Source organism: Microcaecilia unicolor, chromosome 1 (assembly GCF_901765095.1).
Source record: "Microcaecilia unicolor chromosome 1, aMicUni1.1, whole genome shotgun sequence".
Lineage (NCBI taxonomy): Eukaryota > Metazoa > Chordata > Amphibia > Gymnophiona > Siphonopidae > Microcaecilia > Microcaecilia unicolor.
The window spans coordinates 101,711,518-101,736,699 of NC_044031.1; the positions used below are offsets into that span (position 1 = coordinate 101,711,518).

The window sequence follows — 25,182 nt, forward strand, 5'->3', positions numbered from 1 at the left end:
TGCTCGCAATGGCACGTTGCCGAACCGAGAAGATTCCTGGAATCTTGGTAAGCTTAGATGCTACCAAGGCTTTTGACAGGGTAGGATGGGACTTTCTATTCTATATGCTAGACTGGATTGGGATTCCTCCTGGAGTAAAACAAGCAATTGAGGCTTTATATACTAACATGGAGGCACAAATAGCAGCGAACGGGGGGCTCTCGAAAAAATTTCAGATAGGCAGAGGAACACGACAGGGATGCCCTTTGTCACCACTACTGTTCGATCTAACATTAGAACCACTACTCCGACAGCTAAATTCTGACCCTAGAATCAGCGGTGTACAGTTGGGAGAACAGGAGGTTCGTGCGCTGGCTTATGCCGATGATGTCCTCCTAGTGCTGACTAATCCGCAAAAGTCTTTTAATATGGCCTTGACTCTGATAGAGGAGTACGGAATGTTATCGGGGTTTAGCCTTAATCTATCCAAATCTTGTGCGATGCATATGGACACAGGTACTAATTTACAATGGAAAGGAAAAGCCACACTTAGATGGGAGGCAACGAAGCTGAAATATCTAGGGGTATACATTACAAGTGATAGAACCTCCCTGTATAAAGAAAACATTTCCCCATTATTGGAAATGACTAGGAGTAAACTGTTGATGTGGAGGGAGCTGCCACTCTCTATCTGGGGAAGAATAGCATTATTTAACATGATGATAGCTCCCAAATGGCTCTATGTCTTCCAACAGTTACCACTTTACCTGAAAAATAGAGATGACAGGCAGTTACAGCGTTTAATACAAGCATACCTGTGGCAGGGTAAAAGGCCTAGGATACCTTATCACCAGATAGCAGCCCCAAGGGAGGGGGGCGGCATGGGACTTCTGAATATAAAATACCTGGCAATAGCGAGTTCCATGCGACACGTAAACGATTGGTACCGGGGAACATCGGATTTCTCCGTTACATCAGTGGAGACCTCGATGTTCAGGGATATCCACTTTAGCCATTTACTACACTCTGGAACCCCCTTACCCCTATCAGCATTTCAGATACACCCATTATTGAAATCTCTCAGGGAAACTTGGAGATGGGTGTGTAGACGCCGCCGCTTCTCCCCCCGAGTGTCCCCCTGGATGTCAATTTGTGATAATCCTGCTTTCCCCCCAGGCCAAGGGCCCAGTATATTTAGCAGATGGGCAAAAAAAGGGGATTATATACCTGGCGCATATAGTTACAGAAGAGGGACACATGCACACGTATCAGGAACTTCAGTCACGATATGGGATTCCTAAGACACATCAGTTTGCATATTATCAATTACACCATTATGTGGCCTCCCTGGACTGGACAGACCTTACGGAAGATGTGGTGGAAGTCTTATCGGAGGAGTTTACCCTGGGAGCGCAGCTTAGGGTGCCCCTGAAATTCCACCACCAGCAACTCAAAGATTCCACAGAAGAGATAGACTTCCGGCGGCTAGCGCATGAGTGGTCAAAAGATTTAGGGTGCACACTCACTGAGGAAGAGTTTAGAACACAATTGAAATCTATTTACAAACAGAGGCTTTCTGTTCCTCAGAGGGAACGACTATATCGGTGGATGCTTAGAACACACATTTCGCCCCACAGAGCGCGGAAAGCGGGATTTGATACAACGGGGGCATGTCCTAAATGTGACCATGAGGAGGCCTCACTCGGCCACATGTTTTGGAGCTGTCCCGGTATTGAAAAGTTCTGGAAACAAGTCATAGGAGGGATAGATCAATTATGGCACTGCACCCTTGTGCGGGAACCTACAATCTTATTCAATATTTTTAGATACACCGCAGACCCCACAGAGGGATTCAGGACATTTGCAAAGATAGCAATCTATTTTGGAATAACAGCCATATTGCAATATTGGAGAGTAAAAGAAGTTCCCCCTCTGCAGATATGGCGATCCCAATTAGTGAAACAAATGAGAATTGATAGATGTGGAGTGCAGGACCTGGACAGTTCAGCAGGCCATAGGTTCAGGGCGCAATGGGAGCCATTGTGGGACACCCTCCCGCCTAGAGCGCGAAGTTTGCTGCTGAACTTCTAATCTGGTACTCTTTGGCCCTACATCAGTTAGGGAGACTAAGACAGTGTGACAGGTAGGGCAGTACTTTACAGCAAGGCGTAGACTGGTTCATATTCTGATGTACAGACAGTTAATTACATGTTATCTTGGAAATAAAAAGAGCTGTGACACTGCCCTAAAATGTTGGTTGGCAATATAGGGAAGGAGGGAGGGAGGGAGGGTGATTAAGGGAGGAATAAATAAATGCAAAATGGTAACTTATTTGTTGAAGATATGACATCAGAGAACATCTCCTGTAGTGTAGTTTCTTTGATAAGTTTCAGTGAATGGTTCACTACGTCTGTTAATAAACAAGATTAATATATAAAACTACAAGGAAGGAAGGGTGGGGGGAGGGGGGGTCTAGGGATAAAAGAAGAAAATGATTTGATGTATGTGGAAGGATTACAAGTTGTCTGTGATGTCAGTAAGGCTTTATACCGGACAATAAATACACAGGTTTCATATAATATGTCAATAAACAGATTTAAACTTAATGACTTCCAAAGAAGACAACATATGGAATTTCAAATAGCAGGTTTATTGAGAATTCAAAACTTTGTATCACATATTGTATCTTCAAAATATTGTGGGTTCTGTATTGTATTCCTTATACTCTTTAATAAAAAAGATTTAAACATAAAAAAAAATGAAGATATCTGTCGGGTTTTTGAGACTTTTTATACCCAATTGTATTCCTCGCCGGAAGATGAGGGGTTGGAGGCGGCATCATATCTAGAGGGGCAAGAACTCCCACAGCTTACGGAAAGACAGCGAGATGTTCTTGAGGCGGAGATAGTGGAGGAAGAAGTTAGCTGGAATATCCGCATCAGCTCCCTCTATAAGGCGCCGAGAGCGGATTGATTTTCCTCGGAGTTGTATAAACTCTTAGTACAGGATATTGCACCTTGTCTGGCCACAGTGTTTAATTAACATATCTGTAAGGGAGAACTACCAAATTTATTGAGAACAGCGCAGATAATTGTGCTGCTAAAGCCTGGGAAAGATCCAAGCAAGGCAGAATCATATAGGCCCATATCGTTATCTTTTGAAGCCAAATTACTAGCTAAGATATTGGCCAATAGGCTGGCCAGGTTTCTCCCTTCTTTGGTGCTGGACCCACAAGATGGGTTCGTTCGAACACGGTCTGTGGCTAAGAACTTGAGAAAGATATTGCTGGCACTGGAACAGCTTAAACATGAACAAACCCCCTCAATTCTCGTCAGCTTTTATGCCCATAAGGCATTTGATAGAGTACAGTGGGATTTTATGTTTGCTGTCTTAGATGCTTATGGAGTCCAGGGATTCTTCAAGGAAGCTATAAAAACGTTATATACCAACCTGAGGGCAGAAGTATTGGTAAATGGGATGACTTCAAGGCCAATTGAAATTGCCAGGGATGTCCACTCTCTCCACTCCTATTTGTAATGGTGTTGGACCCTTTAATTCGAGACCTTATAAATTCAACAGACATAAAGGGAGTTTCCTTGGGAGTGGAGCAATTTAAGATTTCTGCGTTTGCGGATGATCTTTTGGTTGTTCTTCAAAACCCAAAGGAGTCATTAGCAGCTACTCTGGAAATTTTTAAAGAATTTGGTGACTTCTCGGGGTTTTGTCTTAATTTAGAGAAATCTGAGATACAATCATTGTATATGCAGGAAGAGGAATGGGCGAGTTCAACCTGTCCTTTCAGGAAAACTGATAATACCTTTACATATCTAGGCATCCAGTTACCGGGCGATCCTGCACACATATAAACTGAATATAACCAGCCTATTTGAATATACAAAACATATGTTGAGCAGGTGGTCCAGTTTGCCGGTCTCACTATTAGGGAGGGTCTCTTTATTTAATATGATAATTTTCCCAAAGTGGCTCTACTGCTTTCAAACCTTGCCACTTTACTTAACTAAAGTGGACTGGAAAAGATTGATGAGCCTACTCTCTAAATTCTTTTGGAATAAGAAGCGACCACAGATAAGCTGGCAACACATGCTAGATCCTTGGGGGGGGGGGGGGGTTGGGGTCTTATACCTCTATCAATATAATAAAGCTTGCCTGATGAGACATATAGGGGACTGGCTGAGAGGCACTTCACATTATACCCCGAGGGTGGTGGAAGAGGATTGGGTGTGTCCTTTGAGTTTGCATTATGTGTTACAGGCACAGCACACTACACTGCCAGCACATTTAAGAAACAACATAGTAATTCGACCCCTTCGACTGGCATGGAAAGATTTGAGCAGGATTTGGCATTTTGACGCACACCATAGCAGATTATTACCCATTATAGGGAATGGGGAGTTTCTTCCAGGTATAGAAAGCCCACACATGGCAACAAATGGGGCTTACACACCTACAGGATATAGTAGATGGTGAAGGGCATATTAAGAAAATAGATTCTCTGGGTTTTGGAGACATAACGTGGGGGGACCAATTTGCATATCAACAGATCTCCCATTATGTTGAGAGTATTCCCGATCACTCACTTGCTGTTGATGTATCTAGTGTATTAGATCAACTTTTTGATACACCCACTGAGGAAGCAATATCGATATTACTTCATAAAAGAATAATGCAGAATAGCAAACAGAGAGTACTGACACACATTACGGAAAAGTGGTCACTAGATCTGCATAAAGAAGTTACAACACAATTGATATTACAGAGCATGAGACAAATTCCAAAGAAAATCTACAATGCTGATCTTAGAGAATGTCAGGGCAGAATGCTGTTTAGAGCATACACTTCGACACTGCGGCTATATAAAATGGGGAGAATAGATTTGCCGAAGTGTGGGAAATGTGGAGGTTCAGAATGCTCCTACTTTCATGCCTTGTGGGAGTGTCCAGAGATAAAGAACTTTTGGACAAAAGTGAGTAATTTCATGGTTAAGTATATTGAACAAGCACATTCGGGTAGGTCCCGACAATGCCTTACTGGGTGTGGAGACTCTGAGAGGAACAGGTGTTGTTCATCATAACTTGCTACTATATAGAGCATTCCTTATGGGGAAAAAATGCATTTTAGTCAACTGGGTCCAAACAGAAGCTCCTTCATATTGGCAGTGGCGTAATAGACTACATGTGTTACTCTTGATGGAATTGGGAGATGTGCGTAAAAAATCTAAGAGACAAAGAGAATTCTATTTAATTTGGAAATGCTATATACATGTCCTTTCTCCAAGGACACGTAGTACTGTTCTTAATCAATTAGAGGGCCCCCTTACATAAATAGGAGCTTGACCTTATTCTACATGGATGGCATTTAATCCCTTTCAATAAAGGTATTGATCTTTGTGGTGGGAGATTGGGAGAAGGGGGGGGAGGGGGAGGGGTTACAATTATGAACAGCATAGTTTTTCCTTTTTTGGGGGAGGGGGAGGGAGGGGGAATGTTATAAAAGTTTGATGACTGGGAAAACGGTTGTAATTGGTTGTATTGCCATTGTACATGTTGTAATGCTACACAGTATTATTGTAAAGGAAAAGAGTTGTATATTTTGTTCTGTCATCAATAAAAACTGTTGAAATATAAAAAAAACTACGTATAGTTTAGCAAATTGTATTTGGTCTTTTACCTGACTATATGTAGTACTTCTTAGAATTACCTTTATGTAATGCTCATCAGAAGTCATGAGACTATCTTCTCCTCCATTTTATGTGTTGTAAAAATCTTTTGATTTCCCTACCAAAGGCACTCAGATATGTTACTACTTTAAATTTATAAACTGTTGAAAGCATTCTTATTTAGTGAATTCCTCGCCACTGCTGGTGTTTCTTTTAGTTAATTTCAAAATGAGTTATCTTACTGCTTTGCATGTTACCACCTATTATTGTTTTCTATTTTCATTATAGCTCTCATTATAATTTGCTTAAAAAGTTTGATGTAAGCCACACTAAACCCGAACTTGTTTGGGATAATGTGAGGCACAAATGCCATAAATAATCAAGCAAAGCTTTAAATGTTGAAGCATAAAATCTTGTATTTGGCCCTGTAATAGATGGGAAGCAAATGAAGACTTGCAGGATACTAGCATGAATGGACCTTTGGTCTGAATCAGTATGGCTGTTATGTTTATTACTAATTGTTATATGTACTAATGGCTGAAAAGCATAGTACAGTATATTACTTGTTTGTATGGGTCAGTTGCACCATGTCATTGAATGGTAAAACCCATCCTTCTGACATCTTGACATAGCATCTAATACTTATATGTATCGTAACATTTGGTTTCACTTTATTATTTCTAAACCAATGAATGGAATGCCTAGCAACTCCTTCAAGACAAATACAAACATATGACTTTACATATATATGAAGAGAAAGACTGAAAGGCAGCATATATGCTACGCATTCCTTTCATTTGTTGCACTAATTTTATATTATAAATTTCCGGAAATCACTAAAAACCAACCTGTTCAAAAAGGCCTACCCTACCGACCCAACCTAACTGCCCAGACTCTGCAACACAACGAACCCAAAGCATGAAATGGACATAACATAACTCTTCCGCTCAAAGATGCCATAACTGTGTTTGTTCCACTCCAATCTATACTATCCAACATTACCTTGTTATTTGTTTTTCTCACCGGATTTGTCTTCTTACCGGACACTACTTTGTATTTTTTTTCTTACCGGAATCGGCAATCGCCTTTCCGATAATATGTAAGCCACATTGAGCCTGCAAATAGGTGTGAATATGTGGGATACAAATGAAACAAACAAAAAAAAAAATATATATATATATATATAAATAAATAAAGGGGAAGGCACAACAAACAGTTCTTCATAAGCCGTTATATGAATACTCTAAACTATATAGCTGTTTTGAAAGATGGAAAAAGGAATGTGGGATTTGCCAATTTATATACTGAAAAACCTAATATGATTGGTTGCATCTACTATCCACTCCTTATATCAGTATGCTAACATTTTATTGTGCTGGGGCAAATCTGAACCAAACCGGCCTAAGCAACATGCATGTTTGCATTATGGATGTAATGCTGCTGGGAGACACCCATTTTCAAGTAGTAACATGTACCTATTTTGGATGATAGCTGGGGTCTTTTTTTTTTTTTTTTTTAATATGCAAGCTCAAAAACAATTCTGAATATAAAAATACACCTATAATTTTCAGGCAATGGAATTAATCTAGTACAGAGAAACTCATCAGGATTTATTCAGATTAAAATGTTGGAAATCATGTACATAAGATAACTGCTGACAACCCTGTAAAACACAAGTTATATTTTGGAATCACCCTACCACATATCTTCCAGTTCATCAACCCCCTGTAGTTTGCTGCTATCTGGAAGAAGTTCTATGCTTAAAACTGACAAGCTGCTGTCAAGGCAAAGAACAGCAAAAGGAGCTATACTGCACTGTTAAGAAAATAAGGGAAGAAGGCATAAGAGGGAAGAAAAATAGCAGAAGGAATAAAGCAGAAATGAGATCAGAGGCAAGTGGAGGAGGGGGGAGAAGAAAGAGTGTTTAATGAGAGGTGGTATGTAGAAGAGAAAAACAAAATGAAAGAATAGACTGTAAAAAAGAATAAAGGAAAGAACAAAATACACAAACAGGAGCTAGTTTTGTGGGTGTTTGAGCTCTCTTAATCTTTAGCTAACGCCTGCACTCCATCCAAAAAAAGTAATCTGTGTTGAGTGTAGGACTTACAATCATTTTAGAAAAAACACTGACTACTATCACTGGGACTGACCCTCAACACTACATATAAAGATTTGAAAAAAACAAACAAACTTCCGCTTAATTATAGGCCTGCAATCCAAATGTCTCGGGGGCAACAGTACTAACATAAAACTGAGGTTACATTACAAAAAAAAAACAAAAACAAAAAAAAAACCCTACATATAACAGTTCTTTGATAAGGAAATCAGAACAGTGGATCACTTGAGTGCAGATGCTGCCTCTCTCAACTTTATTATGGTGAATGACAATCTGCTTCATAAAGAATATGTAAACTAACCAAATATGGAACAAGACAAAGCAACAACTCTGGCAGCAACGAGTGGAAGTCACTGGAGCCATTCTACTGAAATGGAGTATTTCAAGGCTTGGGTCAGTACTTTTCAGTATATTTTCATTAACAAAGTTACAAGAGAACTAGGCGGGAAAATCTATGCAGAGGACACGAAAAACAGTAAGAGTAGCTAAGAGGATAAGTGAGGGAAAAGTGAAAGGTGAACTAAAAATTGGTCACAGAGTTAAAAATCCTTTCAGTACAGAAACGTAGAATCGCTCTGTAGCACAAATAGGCCATTCACGCCCTGTCAACACAGGTAATGGCATATCCTCCTGATCGCCTGAAAATTTCAGATTTACATGACAAATGAACAAGAAAAGGTACCAATGTTGTTTACAATGGTATTAGATCCTGAGTTCCTGAGGCTCCAGTATATTCAAAACATGGCACCAAATAAGGTTCTATAAAAATGTAAACCTGGAAGACATAACGAGCAAATAGGCAAGTTAAAGAGTGATAAATCACCTGGACCGGATGGTATATACCCCAGGGTACTGAAAAAATTCAAACATGAAACTGCTGATCTGCTATTAGTGATCTGTAATATGTCGTTAAAATTGTCAGTAATGCCTGAAGATTGGAGGGTGGCCAGCGTAACGACGATTTTTAAAAAGGGTTCCAGGGGTGATCAGGGAAATTACACACTAGTAAGTCTGACATCAGTGCCGGCAAAACAGTGGAAACTATTATAAAGAATAAAATTGCAGAACATATAGACAAACATGGTTTAGTAGGACAGAGTTGTCATGGGTTCAGCCAAGGGAAGTCTTGCCTCACCAGTGTGCTTCATTTCTTTGAAGGAGTGAATAAACTTGTAGATAGAGATGACCCGGTTGATGTAGTTTAACTAGATTTAGAAAAATCTTTTGACCAAGTTCCTCATGAAAGACTCCTGAGAAAATTTTAAAAAGTCATGGAATAGGAGGCATTGTCTTTCTGTGAATTGGGAACTGGTTATAGGACAGAAAACAGAGAGTAGGGTGAAATGGCCATTTTTCTCAATGGAGGAGGGTGAATAGTGGAGTGCCACAGAGATCTGTATTGGGACCAGTGCTATTTAACATACTTATAAATGATCTAGAAAACATAACGATAGGTGAGGTGATTCAATTTACAGATGACAACTATTCAAAGTTGTCAAAACTTGTGTGAATTTTGAAAAATTGAAGAAAGACCTTAGGAAACTGAAAGGCTGAACATCCAAATGGCAGATGAAGTTTCATGTGGACAAATGCAAAGTTTGGGAAGAATAATCCAAATCATAGTTACCTGATGCTAGGGTCCACCTTAGAAGTCAGCACTCAAGAAAAAGACCTAGGTGTCAATTTAGATAATATGCTGAAATCTTTTGCCCAGTGTGCGGCGGCAGCCAGAAAAGCAAACAGGATGCTAGGAATTATTAGGAAAGGGATGCAACATAAGACCAAGAATATTATAATGCCTCTGTATCACTCCATAGTGCAACCTCACCTTGAGTATTGCACTCAATTCTGGTCGCTGTATCTCAAAAAAAAAAAAAAAAAAAAGATTTAGCAGAATTAAAATTTCAAAGCAGAGCAATCAAAATGATAAAGGCGATGAACTCCTCCCATATGAGGAAAGGCTAAAGATGTTAGGGCTCTTCAGCTCTGAAAAGAGAAGGCTGAGGGGACATATGATAGAGGTTTTTAAAATCCTGACTAGTGTAGTACAGGTAAAAGTGAGATTTTTTCAATCTTTCAAAAAGTACAAAGATCAGGGACACTCAATGCAAATCCATGTTCTTTGTAGATAGCCTGAAAACATTACTGGCTAAATGTGTCCCCAAGTACTGGATTGAGAAGCACCGCTTTTGACAAAACTTTATGAGGTAGTCACAGGGGAGGTTTACTTTTGTTAACTCTAATACATAGATCACTGTACTGTGGACAATTACTCCTGTGTCTGCTAAACTTTTCAGCAGGTCATTTACAAAGATCTGTAGGTTCAGTGTTGCAAATACGACCATTTTTCAGGCAGTTCTATCAGATTTTCTTGCTCTTCCAGATCTTACTTTGACCTCAGTTTCATTTAACTTCCTTTTCAAAACAATGTTTTAGATACCTGAAACTGTTGGAAGCATTTAAGAGTGGAGGAGTAGCCTAATGGTTTGTGCAATAATCTGGGAACCAGACTGAATTCCCACTGCAACTTTTTTTTGACTTTGGACAAGTCACTTAACCCTCCACTGCCCAAGGTACAAATTAATTAAGTATCTGTACATAAAATGTAAACTATTTTGACTGTAACCAAAGAAAGACGGTGCACTTTCCTATCTCTTTCCCTACTTTTTAAATTATCTTCATTTTCAAATTCATAGAGCATTCCATGGTTGTTAAAATAGATAGAACAATTGCAAGCTAAAAGGTCAGAATGTTAAAAGGTCTTAGTTTACTTGAACCTAACCAAAGGCCTCTCAAAATCAACTCTGGGGGCTTTATTAACATTAAAAAAAAATTATGAACCAACTGGAAGAGTATCTCAACTTAGCTGCCATATTCAATCTGTTAAAACTAGCAAATAAACATTATGCATTACAATTTTCAGAAAGATGTGTGACTTTGTACCAGGCAGTTGAGTCAGCATCTGTTCACAGAAGGTTCATTTAAACATAAATGGCCAAAGCTACTTAAATCCTATATAATAATTTTCACCTCCAACGTTCTGACCTGCCTGGGACCGTGGCTCCCTCGGAGTTGGTCAGGTAGGCTCCGTAGATCAGACTGACGTCACTGGCCGCATTATGACGTGACCCTAGCAGACCAACTCCGAGGGAGTTACGGTCCAAGGCAAGAAAGCACGCTGGAGGTGAGAATTACTGGTAGTGCTGCTGAAGGAGCTCCGTCGACGATAATGGCGCCGCAAACACCCCCCCCTTCTGTCGTTTCAGGACCCCCCTCCCACTCCACCCCTTCGTAAGAGCTGGCTGCTTAAAAGTTTTTACCTCCTGCACGCCACTTCCGTCAGCCTTTTCTTTCGCTTGTGTTTCAGCTGTTCCTGTGGTCCTGCCCTTGAGGGCGGGACCACAGGAACAGCTGAAACACAAGCAAAAAAAAAAAAAGCTGTCGGAAGCGGCATCCCTGCGTGCAGGAGATAAAAACTTTTAAGCAGACAGCTCTACGAAAGGGGGGGGGTCAAGAACGACACGGGGGGGAGGTCCTGAAACTACAAAGGGGGGGAGGGGATTACTGGAAAGCCACTGGAAGGGGAGGGGCGGGTCCTGGAACTCGGAGAGGGGGAAGAGGGAGCGGGAAGGGGGGGGGAAGAAGAGGGGGAGGGGGTTCTGCAAACTCTGTCTCATACACTCTCGGTTTCACAAAGAGTCTGTGTATCGCACACACTCTCACACTTGCTCTCTCTCTCACACACACTGTATCTGTGTGAAACACTCTCTCTCACTGTGTCTCACATACGCACTCGCACACACTGTCATTCTCGCACACACTCTCATCCAGTCTCACTCTCTCTGTCACACACACACACTCGCACAGTCACTCTCTCTCTCACACAGTCACTCTCACACACACACTCTAAAACATACACACTCCGAGGAAAACCTTGCTAGCGCCCGTTTCATTTGTGTCAGAAACGGGCCTTTTTTACTAGTATCTTATAATACTGGCTGTCTTGCACAATCATCATTTATGGCTCTGAAATGCTCTAACTTGAGACATTCAAATAGTTTCCTTAACTGCATAATCTAGGATTGCACCCCACACAAAATCTCTACTGTAAAGAATGCCTTCTGCAGGTTAGAACAAATTGGGCAACTAGCACAACCTGCTTTTTCCACTGCTGTTGATCAATTAATCCACTTGTATAAATTCCATTAGTAAGTTTGCTTCAGAAATCACCTAAGATGTAATGTCAAACTAACTGCAAACCATAAGAGCATCAAAAACACCTGTGAAATCTCAAACATGAATCCAAAGGTTTTTAAACAAAACCTTTAATAGCAACTCAGTGAAAACCAATCAATTTGTTTCTTACAGTTGATAATACTATAAATGTTTTATATCCATACAGTTGTAGGTTCAAGAATAAACTAGAAGGTATAAACTACATCAACTTGAGGATGAGTGATGCAGAACATGACAGCAATGACATAAAAATTGATCAGGATTTTAAGTTGTGGTATCACCTTTCCTTTCTTAAGCTATGCACATGGTTATGCACACTCTTAGAAGAGAGTGGATAAATTTGACTGACTCAAATGCAAGCCACCACTATTACAGAACTCTTTGAGAGAGACTTCTGAAGCTTAATCTGCGAGACCAGATCAGCAATACAGCAGTTATCTTTATTAGTCTCAGAATGCATATTTTGCTAAATTTTAACACCTGTAGAAGTTCAACCTTGAAATGTTGAGATGAGAAAATAGTGGGAAGCAATATTTATTAAGATATTTTAAAAATGTTCAATACTTCACAAGGATCAATGTTCACTCTCTTCTGTGTTAGCGAGCTCTACATAATAGTAAAAATTTGATCAAAACATCTAAGTAATTTCCTTTCACTGGAAAATCTAGTCCTCATTTAAGCATCTGAGAATTCAAACTGAATGATCCTTAGGGAAAGAGCACATTTGTAAAGTGTAGTAATTTATTTAACAGATGGAAACCAAAGATGTATAAAAATCACAGAAACTGAGTTCTATCTCCATTAACTTACCAAAATAAATTGTTTGCTGCTATTAAAATGTGAAATGCATTCTGCAATGAAATTATCAATCTTTCTCCATATTCAGTTCATCCACAAGGATTAGTCAAATTCCAGAGCATGTAACCTCTAGGGGGTGAAAGAAATGCTTCTTTCATTAGCATTACAACCCCTTTTAAAATATTAAAACAAATACAAGTCCACAGAGTAGCAGTTTGTTTTCAATTCATACTTGGCATGTTTCTTGGCCTGATGTTCTGATATGTTAGCAGAGCACACTGTCAGTTTATACTGAGGTCATGGAGCTGTCCAAACCTATGCAAGTCAGAATCTCTTTAGAAGGGAAATGTTCTTTAAAACTAAAATTAAAGAACTTTTTTTTTTTTAAGAACTCACTCAGAGGTTACATATAAAATTAAACAATATTAGTTAAAAGAAACCAAAAAAGAAATTAATAAACCAACAGAGCTTCACTATCAGCCCTTTGAATTTCTCAGCTGCTTTAATCTGACTGGGTACATTTCCAGATGTTCCTTTAGTATTTCCCTTGTTGTGTCCTCCTCATCCAACCACCATAAACAGCATTACCCCCAGTTTTATTCAGGAACACTTCCGTTTTACTCTGCAGAATCTGGTGTGATTTCATCTAGTTTTCGAGTTTCAAATGTCTCACTAGACAAAACTCAGCTTTCTCCCCAGAGGACGATATTTACCAACCTAGTTCTGGAGTCACAACTAGAAGTGGAGAAATAGCCTGAAGTTAGAGCAGCAGGCAGAGAACCAGTGATCAAATACCAAGGACAGTCCCTTGTGAGCATGGGCAAGACATGTCACTCTCCACATGGTAATCACTTTATTAAGTGTAGCCTTAAACATGAACTAGCATATGTTATTTACTAAAATGTCCCAAATTATTAAATAGGACCTATTTAACTCTAACAAGCACTGCATTTACCAAAAACACAGTAATGCACAGTCACAAATCTAGCCCTTAGATTGTAAGCCCTCTGGAAACAGGGAAATAACTGCACAAGGGCTCCTCCCCCCCCCCCCCCCCCCCCCCCCCAATCCAAGAGACAGGCAGAGCTCTGGAGTCACAACATGTGGATGAAGCGAAGGTGCAAGGAGGAAGTTTTACATTTGTAAGGAACTGGGCAACATTATGGGAAAGGGGGAGCCTATTCTGGAATGATGGGCACCACCTTAACCAGGGTGGGACTAAGCTGCTGACATCAGCATTTAAAAAGGAGATAGAGCAGCTTTTAAACTAGAAACTGGGTGAAGGCAGTCATTCAAAAGCGCATGATTTTGAACAAGGTATCTTTTTCAAAGATATCACCAAAACACGGAAGATAGGGTATCCCAATAATGAGCTTGCAAAAAAAAAAAAAAGAGACCACAGTAGACCAGGTGTCTTTAAATAAAAAGCAGACAGATTTTCAAGACTGCAAATTATCACTGTCAACTGCTGAACAAAATGTAAATAGAAACAAGAAACAGTTTGAAATGTCTATATGCAAATGCCAGAAGCCTAAGAATATATTGCACTAAACAAAAAATTAGATATAATAGGCCTGGTGGAAGGAGGATAACCAGTGAGACACTGTTATAAAAGGGTACAAATTATAATCGCAGTGATAGAGTGAATCAAATTGGTGGAGGGGTAGCATTGTATGTTAAGAAGGGCTTTGAATCAAACATCTTGGAATCCCTATGGATTGAAATTCCATGTCTAAAGGGGGAAAGGATAGTGACAGAAGTGTACTACTGTCCACCTGGCCAGGATGAACAGACAGATGTAGAAATGTTACCACAAATTAGGGAGGCTAACAAACTGGGCAACCAATAATAATGGGCAATTTCAATTACCCTGATATTGACTGTGTAAACATAACAGGGGATGCTACTTCGGTAAAATCCCTTGACGAAATGAAGGAATGCTTTATGGAGCAGATGGTACAACAGCCAACAAGAGGAGGAAAAACTACAGACCTAGTCCATAGTGGAGCTCATGATCTGGTGCAGGAGATGATGGTGCTGGAGGCCACTTGAAAACAGTGATCATAACATAATCAGATTTGATATCAGCTAAGGGTAAGTACAAACAGGAAATCCAATACGCATTTAACTTTCAAAAAGGAGACTATAATGGAGTGGAGGAGTGGCCTAGTGGTTAGGGTGGTGGACTCTGGTCCTGGGGAACTGAGTTCGATTCCCACTTCAAGCACAGGCAGCTCCTTGTGACTCTGGGCAAGTCACTTAACCCTCCATTGCCCCAGGTACAAATAAGTACCTGTATATAATATGTAAGCCTCATTGAGCCTGCCATGAGTGGGAAAGCGCGGGGTACAAATGTAACAAAAATAAAATAAATAAATAAAATGAAATGAGAATGGGGGGGGGGGGGGGATAGAACAAAAAAAGAAACAGAAGAGCAGCTGCGAAGGTCAAAAATTTACATCAGGCATGCTGTTCAAAAACATCATCCTAGAAGCCCAGGTAAGTTACATTCCATGTATTAAAAAGGGAGGAAGAAAGGGCAAACGACAGCCGGCATGGTTAAAAAGTGAGGTAAAGGAAGCTATTAGAACTACAACAAAAACCTTCAGAAAATGGAAGAAGGATCCGACTGAAAACAGCATAAGGAATGGCAAGTCAAATGCAACACGCTGATAAGGAAGGCAAAGGGAGATTTTGAGAAAAAAAAAAAGAAGATTGAATTGGAAAACACAGTGAAACCTTTTTTTCTAGGTATATTAGAAGCAAAAAGCCAGCAAAAGAATCAGTTGAACTGCTAGATGACAGAGAGGAAGAAAGAGGCACTCAGGGAAGACAAAGCCATAGTGGAGGAAAATTTGGGAGAGATACAGGTGCCAGAAATGGTATTCAAAGCTGACGAGTCAAAGAAACTGAATAAAATCTCTGTAAACCTGGAAGATGTAATGGTGCAATTTGACAAATTGAAGAGTAGCAAATCGCTTGGACCGGATGGTATTATCCCAGAGTACTGATGAAATTGAAAAATTAACTTGTAGAACTATTGTTAGTAATAAGTAATTTATCTTTAAAATCAAGCATTGTATCAAAAGATTAGAGGGTGGCCAATGTAACGCCGATTTTTACAAAAGGTTCAAGAGGTGATCCGGAAAATTATAGACCGGTGAGCCTGACTTCAGTGCCAGGCACAATGGTAGAGACTATTAAAAAGAACAAAATTACAGCACATATTCAAAAGCGTGTATTAATGAAACAAAGCCAACATGGATTTAGCCAAGGGAAATCTTGCCTCACCAATCTACTATATTGCCTTGGAAGAGATGAACAAACATGTCGATATTGTATACCTGGATTTTCAAAAGACATTTGACAAAGCACTTTATGAAAGACTCCAGAGGAGATTGGAGAGTCATGGGATAGTAGGTAGTATTCTATTGTGGATTAAAAACTGGTTAAAAGATAGAAAACAGAGAGTAGGATTAAATGTTCAATATTCTCAATGAAGGGTAGATAGTGGGGTGCCCCAGGGGTTCGTGCTGAGACTCCTTGTTTTTAACATTTATAAATGATCTAGAGATGGGAGTAACTAGTGAGGTAATTAAATATGCTGATGACACAAAGTTATTAAATCACAAGAGGGTTATAAAAATAAGAGGATCATACCAGAATGGGCATCCAAATGGCAGATGACGTTTAATCTGAGCAAGTGTAAATTGATGCATGTGGGAAAGAGGAACCCGAAATACAGCTACGTGATGCAAGGTTCCACATTAAGTCACCGACCAGGAAGGGGATGCAAACAGAATGCTAGGAATTATGAAAGGAATGGAAAACAAAAACAAGGACGTTATGCCTTTGTATCACTTCACGGTGCGACCACATCTCGAATACTGTGTGCAGTTCTGGTGCATCTCAAAAAAGATACAAAGGAATTAGTAAAAGGTACAGAGAAGGGCGACAAAAATGATAAAGGGGATGGGACGACTTCCCTATGAGGAAAAGCTAAAGCGGCTAGGGCTCTTTAGCTTGGAGAAAAGACAGCTGAGGGGAGATATGATAGAGATCTATAAAATAATAAGTGGAGTGGAACGGGTAGACGTGAATCGCTTGTTCTGGCTTTCCAAAAATATTAGGACTAGGTGGGCACGCAATGAAGATACAAAGTAGTAAATTTAAAATCAGAGAAAATATTTCTTCATTCAACACGTAAACTCTGCCAGAGAATGTGGTAAAAGCATTTTGCATAACTTCCAATAAGGGAAGAGAGGGAGAAAGAGTAATTTCGAAGAGACAAGATCACTGTTGCTTTCAGTAGTACAAAAGCATCTCAAAAAATTAAATAAGTTTAAAATTAATAGAAAACAAAAATTTAAAACAGAAAAATTGAGTGGAGAAAGGGTAATGAGAAGGGAGTTACCATAAATACGTGAGTTTTTATGCCTATGAAGAGTCAGCTCAGCGAGTCTGTAAAGTAAAAAAACACTCAGACCGCTGACGTACAGAGGCATTTTCCCACGGCAAGTGATCTCATCTCTCGGAAATCACTCTCCCTCTCTTGAAAGGTATTAATCCGCAAACGAACCTTTTTTTCCGGAGATGCGAAGGCGGTAGAACGAGAGGACATGAAATGAGATTGAAGGGGGGCAGACTCTAGAAAAATGTCAGGAAGTATTTTTTCACGGAGAGAGTAGTGGATGCTTGGAATGCCCTCCCGCGGGAGGTGGTGGAAATGAAAACGGTAACGGAATTCAAACATGCGTGGGATAAGCATAAAGGAATCCTGTGCAGAAGGCATGGATCCTCAGGAGCTTAGTCGAGATCGGGTGGCAGAGCCGGTGGTGGGAGGCGGGGCTGGTGGTTGGGAGGCAGGGATAGTGCTGGGCAGACTTATACGGTCTGTGCCACAGCCGGTGGTGGGAGGCATGGATAGTGCTGGGCAGACTTATACGGTCTGTGCCAGAGCCAGTGGCGGGAGGCGGGGCTGGTGGTTGGGAGGCGGGGATAGTGCTGGGCAGACTTATACAGTCTGTGCCAGAGCCGGTGGTTGGGAGGTGGGGATAGTGCTGGGCAGACATATACAGTCTGTGCCCTGAAGAGCACAGGTACAAATCAAAGTAGGGTATACACAAAAAGTAGCACATATGAGTTATCTTGTTGGGCAGACTGGATGGACCGTGCAGGTCTTTTTCTGTGGTCATCTACTATGTTGCTATGTTACTATGTTACTCTTCCCTTCAGGATACGTTGCACAGTACTAGCTAGATTACCACCTTGGATTTGAATTAATATTGTATTTGATAAGTGGTAGAGTTCAACGAGTTTTAAAGGAGTAACTTCCAATAAGCACATAAGCCATTACTAAGATGGACTTGGGGAAAATCCACTGCTTATTTCTAGGATACTGTCAATTAGTTCTGGCAATGCTCTACTGTAACTATACAATATTCAATACTACAACCAGTAGAGAGGATCTCTGAAGTATATATATAGTGTCTTAATGTGCCATAAGATACTCTTGGTTGTTCAAGGGAGAGTCTCATACAGTCACCATAATAACACCAATCAGTGTGTATTCTTTTTAAATGGTGACAAATTTAATCATTGACAACCACCCTCCTATTTCTAGGATAAGCAGCCTAAAATGCATCGTGCTGTTTTGGGATCGTGTCAGGTACTTGTAACCTGGACTGGCCACTGTTGGAAACTGGATGCTGGGCTCAATGGACCTTCAGTCTGTCCCAGAATGACAATGCTTATGTTCTTATGTAACTCACCTCATTTACCAATGAAAAAAAAAAGTGTGATCTAAATCATCTAAAACATGTCTGGTTTTCAGGAAGGCCACAATCAACATGAATGAGATAAATCTACATAAGACTGTATTAAAGATATTACTTTTGAACGATGCTTGAACTTCAAAATTATTATCTTAAAATCCACTCTCTACAGATATTTTAAGTCCTAGCCAGCAAAAACTGCCAGATACTATTTTCTATCATGCCATGTTCGTTAAAAAGAAAGTACCACATTGAGTACAAATAACTGGTGAAATACAGTAGTTGTACATCTAAATATGTTAGTTGCTGCTTTGAAATGCAACCACAAAGCTAGTATTATTAAAAATAAAAATCTATACCTACATATATATCTATATCTACATATATATCACACACATATACATATGTACATATACACATAGCAATCTAAGAAGATACACTTTCAAAGGTTTTTAATGTTTCCTTACTCTTGACTTTTTCTCGTCTATGCATGAGATGTTAATTTTGGCTCCCTGCTCTGTCCTCCCCCTCCTCTTTTATTCACGTTGCTTAAACCTCAGTAAAAAAGCTTACACATACATATGTATTTGAATTTTAGTGCTGCTAAATGTGTAAATTTTTGATACTGTGTCATGGTAGCCCTTTATTACGTTTTAATTTGCTGTTCTCAAGTTTACATCATTTATTTTACTTATGTTTATTGTATTTATGTTTATATTTGGTCATTTCACTATTGTTAACCTGAAAACAAATTGTAAGCTTTATATTAAACTGTACTTGCTGTGCACTGCCTTTGGTGAATTATTATTATCTATTAAATTTGTATCCCGCACTTTCCCAAGGCGTGCTAGCATTTGTAGTATATGCTAAACACTAAAGACACCCACAGGAATATATGGGTGTCTCTAGCATTTAGCGTGCTAGCACACCTTAGTAAACAGGGTCCTCAATATGTATTCAATCTCAATTATATTGAAAAAAAAAATTTTTAATGGTTAAAACTTGGCTCTTTCAACAAGCCTTCCCCTCTTCTTCAGATTAACTGCAGTTGGTCTTTCATGTTTGATTAGCCCTATCCTCTCCCCCCCCCCCCCCCCCGCCCTTTTCCCCCTCTCTCTTCCCTCCCCTTTGTCAATGTTTTAGTCCTTCTCTACTGTTTGTGTGTATGGCCTTACAGTACTTTCCTAACCACCATTGTAGTTCCTTTTTTCTTCGTTGTTTTTTTAATGATTATTGTACACCGCTTTAAACTGCTCATCAGCAAAGGCAGTATAACAATTTCAAAATAAATGTATGCACATTTCTAGTTCAGTAAATCTCTCACATACATTATCACTGTGGTTATCCTACTGGAAAGAGATGCCTTAAGAAAAGTTGACTAAATACCCTGTACAGTCTCTGCTGTCCCTACACAGATGGGGCAAGATGAGTTGTCCACTTACCATCTTAAACAACATCTCCTGCATACCTCCCTCAGCCCTTCTCATAGACAGACTACCATGCCAAGCCTGTTGCAATAGGATTCATATACACTTCCTTTGTACTTTAACCCCCCACCCCCACCCCATCTTGTCACTCTCTCTCCAGATCATGACAATGTATTTAGGAGCTAAGTGCCAATGGCAAGGTCACCCATCGTACAAGAGCTTCAGGAGGAAGAAAAATATATGACCTTCTACTCCCCCTCTACAACAAAATTTATCTTTCATCTTATCAACTATTTTCTCTTTTACCTTACAATCTTTGGCAATTACCTTAAACTATACAACATACAATAATTATTTTCCTTCCCCCCCAAAAAACAATATTTTGGCCCCTTCAATATAAGGATGGAGAGCCTGTTCAGGGATGGAGATGTGTTGATACATAAGTTGCACGAGTATGGTATGAGTGGCACTGTATGGCACTGGTTTGCATCATTATTAAAAAGTCGCAGTTTGCAAGTGCAGAGTGGGGGAAATACCATCACCTATTGTTACGGTGAAAATGGGAGTCCAAAAAGGATCTTCCCTTTCAGCATTGCTGTTTAACATCTATATGGTATCCTTCGGGCAGATCTTTGAGTGATTGGGAGTACATTATCATATGTATACTGATGATGTGCAGTTATTTTTTCTGGTAAAAGTTGGGTTGGAATGGTTACCTGGCAAGCTGACGTTTTATATGAAAGAAGTAGGTTCAGACGGTAGTGACGGGCTTTGAACCTATGTAAGACAGAGCTCAGGCTTAGTACAAAAAAAAACAGGAATTATTGCAGTTTTAGAGCGTGCTGGTAGGGGAAACAAGGCTGCCAATTAAATCACAGATATGGCTAGTGGGAGTAATATTAGATTCACAGTTGATAATGAAGTATCACATTTTACAGGTGGTGAAGTCCTCATTTTCTCAGTTGCTTTTGCTTTTTAAATTGAGACCAATGTTATCTGTGATTGACTTTAGAACTGTGCTACAAAGTTTGGTGTTATAAAGCATCAAAATAATCAAGCCTCGATATCTTGGAAATAGCTAATTCTAGAGTACATGCACTACAAGTAGTCCAGAATGTGGCAGCCAGGATACTGGGAGCTTTTGGATTTGAAAATGTGACATCCCTATTAAAACAACTGCATTGGCTACCAATAATGTATTGAAAGTGCAGTATAAAATCTTGTCAATAATTCAAAGGTTTGTATGCCAAAGTACCTTGGTACTTCTCGCAAACACTGATAGTCTACCTACCAGTGAGCAGTTAAGGTCCAAGACAGCAACGAGATTAATGACCGAGAGTCTGATGGTTACAAGATATGCAGAAACTGGCATGACTGCTTTCTCAGTTATCTGGCCCACGTTTTAGGAATACACTACTGGAAACATTGAGACTGTCATTCTGTGCAACTGTTGAAGAAGCTTTTGAAAACTGACTTTTGTGAAGGCATTCTACTGAGGAGCGATATTACCATTAGAAACCTGGGACAATGATACTACAGTATGTTGATGAGCGCTTGCTCTATTTTTAATGTATTTCTGTATGTAATTTTGTACTCCGCTTAGTTCTTAGGCAGAACAGAAATTTAACAAATTAAAGCAACTCTCTAGAGTTCCTGCCCTCCCTAAATTTTATACTCATCTTGTCGCTACCTTTTCACCAAACAAAACTGTCTTCTCTTAGCTCTATCTTCAGCTTAACAACTCAATATTCTTCCCCTGTCTATAAACTTGGGTTTCCTTCTCTCCACCTAAAAATGCACTTAGAGCAAAAAAAAGATGTAGGTTTCATGAAAATTAATAAAATGTTTCTCCACATCATGACATTTCCTCCCTTACTACAATCCTCCTTTTTCATATGTTTCCCTCTCTGGCTACTCTAAGTGTTAACACTTTATCTCACTTTGGTATTACTTGATTTATCCCGTAACATACAGTACAGACTCTCTCAACACTATTAAAAAAAAATACAACCAAAAGAGGAAGCTAAAAATGAAACAGGCAAGATCATATTTTGAGCTATCTAGCTAAACATGAAACATCACATAGCTTATTCTGAGATTAAATGTGCTGAGAGTCCCTGAAAGGTGGAGATTATACCTGTGGAGAGAACTCGAAAAAATTTGAAAATTAAAGGTTAGAATAAATGGCTCATATGTAATATATATATAAAAAAAAAGAACATATATATACACACACACACATATACATACAGAACAAGCAGAATTGTTTTGTACAGTTTCTCTACTATTCAGTCTGCTGGTAAAAGCGTGCAACCAAGGATCTATCAATTTTGACTGCTCATCACAAGTGGTCAGTGAATGTTTCATTTCTTAGTATAAGGCGGCAGCACTGAAGAGACCTTGATACAATCTTAAATAAAATACAACTTACCTCCATCCCTCTCTCTAACTCTGTGAGTATGCATACTCTTCGTCTTACTGTGTCCTGTGCTATCACCATATTTGTTTTCAGGACTATCAGATCGGCGCATTTTATTTGGTGGTGAAGGGTCTGTAGCATCCCGCATCTTGTCATGACGGTGGTCAACACCACTAGGATGACTCTTTGATGAGTACTTAAGAGCCTGCAAATGAGAGAGATTACCATTTAAATCAATAACTACACCTATTAAAAAAAAAGCTTTTCTTCTGCAGCTTACCTAGACACTGTCAGGACTAATTCACAACCCCTACTGTGTATCAATAATCAAGTGTAATAAACCAATTCATGAATACTATGCATAAACCTACTGTCCCTACAGAAGTGGACTGATTTGATATTCTGCAAGTCCAACTTTTAAAACATGAACTTGTTACATATTCCATGTTCATATTTGATGGCCATATTCCATGTTCATATTTGATGGCCTTATTCCATGTTCATATTTGATGGCCTTAACTCATCACATTGTGGCAAAGTTGACCAGTTTTATACTTCAAACATTCCCCCAGTTTTGGTTCAGAACTGTTTAAACAAGTTAAACAAAAGAATACAAACACTGGTCTGTGCATAAAACATTGAATTCCCATGCAACAGATTGTGTGCAGCAATGAACTACATTCTGCAGAAAACAAAACACTACAAATAAATATGTATATATTTGAATACCTTCATTACTAGAGACCATCTAGGAACCTCTAGATTTGGTTTAACATTTTTCTAAAAATCATATATGAATTATGCTCTGTTATTTGAAGTGTTCATATTTCAAAAGTACTATCCTCAGGTTCTCTCATAGCTCTGTTTTTACTTGTGTGATAGTTCTACTGTAGTATTTGCAATGTCTACGTTTAGAAAATAAGCTTATTTTATGGCACTGCAACTCAATTTTCAATCAAGTTTTTTAACAATTTGAAATACCTCTCATAAACACCTTAAAGTGCATGAAAAGATCATTCATGCCACAGCAAAAATAATATATATATATATATAATATGGGCAGGAATTTTTAAACGTAAGCAAGGCTTACTGGAACTCTGAACTGGACCACTGGATTCTGGGTTAATTGAACTGAGATAAAATATTACATTAAGCTCTTTAAAATTAAATTTAGAAAAAAGGTATGTGAATTCGATTACGGTGAAAGCAAATTTTCAAGAAAATTAGAAGAAAATAAACCTGGACGTGAAATTAGGTCTTGCAAGGCACAGTGCCATAAATTGTGCTACAAGATGCAAAACTATTATTATTGGTGATAACTGGGAGTTCAGAAGCAATACAAAAGTCGTCTTAGATCGGGCGGAGAGCAGGCCTCAGCCAGGCCGGCTCCAGCGGAGACTGCGGTACTGAGGCCTACAGCTGCCCCCGAGGCCTGCGCCCGGCCCCGGCCCGCTCCGCCCCGCCGTTACTCTACCTGGTAAGGCTGGGAGTCCCTGCGGTCGTGACAGCTGGAAAACAAAAGCAGAAAAAAGAGAGGTTAAGACACCTCGCGAACCTCAGTGAAACGCCCCTCAAAACACTTGCCACTTATTTTGGTTTCCAACAAAAATGGCGGATTTGTCAGAGACGGAACGAACCAAGAGGAAGAAAAAGAATAAATATAATCTTGACTTTTACCCATCACTGAGTCTCGGTTGTTTCCTTGCATACATTACCATCAATGCCGTGTGTGTGTGGGGTGGACGTGAGGGAGGGAGAGGGGCGAGGCACTGGCCTTTTAGCAAGATTTGAGAGAGAGGAGTTTCGGTACTGAGTCTGAGGCTGACTAGTGAGACGAGCGCTCACAGTCCATCTCCCACCCGCACATACAGCCAACTGCACAACAGCGGCCGACGGAGCCAGGCGAGCGAACGGGAGCCAGCACGACGCTTGCGTGCCAACTGCGTAGAGCGCGCCCCCGAAGCGCGCTCACTGTCTCTCTCCCCCCACCACGCTCTCGCACCGCCTAACTGCGCAGTCAGCTGGTTTCCTGGCGTCGCTTCTTCGCTCATCCGGGGTATCAAGCGTTAGCTTCGGCATTCTTCGATTCCCGGATTTGCTATTTTGCTATGAGGAAGAAGGAGATAACAGCGCATGCGTAGTGACATTGCTACGTCGTGAAAGCCGGCCGGCCTGGTGTGGACGAGTATAGAAAAGGTGTGGAATAGCTGGTTTTATTCTGGTGCTTTTATTTGTTCAATAAATGTATTAAACTAGACTAGAGATATTTGGAAAGGTGGTCCTGCCTTCAGGTAAAAAGGATAAATATTTTTCTTTCTACACAGGGAGAGAAGGGTACGCTACGGCCTCCTCTACTCGCGGCTCCAGTGTTGTAGGACGCCAAATGGTGGTGCGGTGCCGAGGCTTGCTAGATTTCAGTGTCGCAAGTGGGAGCAGTGTTCATGCGTCCAAAATTGAATGCGGTTTAGTGTTTATGGACATGATAAAATGCAGTATATCGTTCTAAATTAGTGCCTTTCGTATTATTTATAACGAAATGAGACAGGAGAAATGTTCCAGTCAATTGTGAGTGAAGTACTTGTCACGAAAAGTAGTTATTCAAATTGCTTAAACATTAAGCCCAACAGCTGTGCACATTTAAAATTGGTACAGGACATGCTACCGCTTTGTAAACGGCTCGTAGAGGAAACTGCTCGCCTTCTTTCTTCCTCCAAGTGCACCACCTGTTCCTCGGATCCCATTCCCACCAATCTGCT

At 39.9% G+C, this 25,182-nt stretch overlaps 1 protein-coding gene across 1 annotated transcript in view; it reads right to left on the minus strand.

Moving 5' to 3' along the window:
• The window catches only part of WAC (WW domain containing adaptor with coiled-coil), a 219,130-nt gene extending 194,847 nt beyond the window's left edge, over nt 1-24,283 (minus strand). The window contains exons 1-3 of the mRNA XM_030199272.1: nt 24,104-24,283; nt 23,901-23,934; nt 22,439-22,631 (exon numbers count right to left, since the gene is read on the minus strand). Of these exons, the coding sequence (XP_030055132.1) occupies nt 22,439-22,631; nt 23,901-23,934; nt 24,104-24,144 (268 nt within the window). The 5' untranslated portion in view covers nt 24,145-24,283. The remainder of the gene's footprint in view (nt 1-22,438; nt 22,632-23,900; nt 23,935-24,103) is intronic.
• Nucleotides 24,284-25,182: the final 899 nt, after the last annotated feature.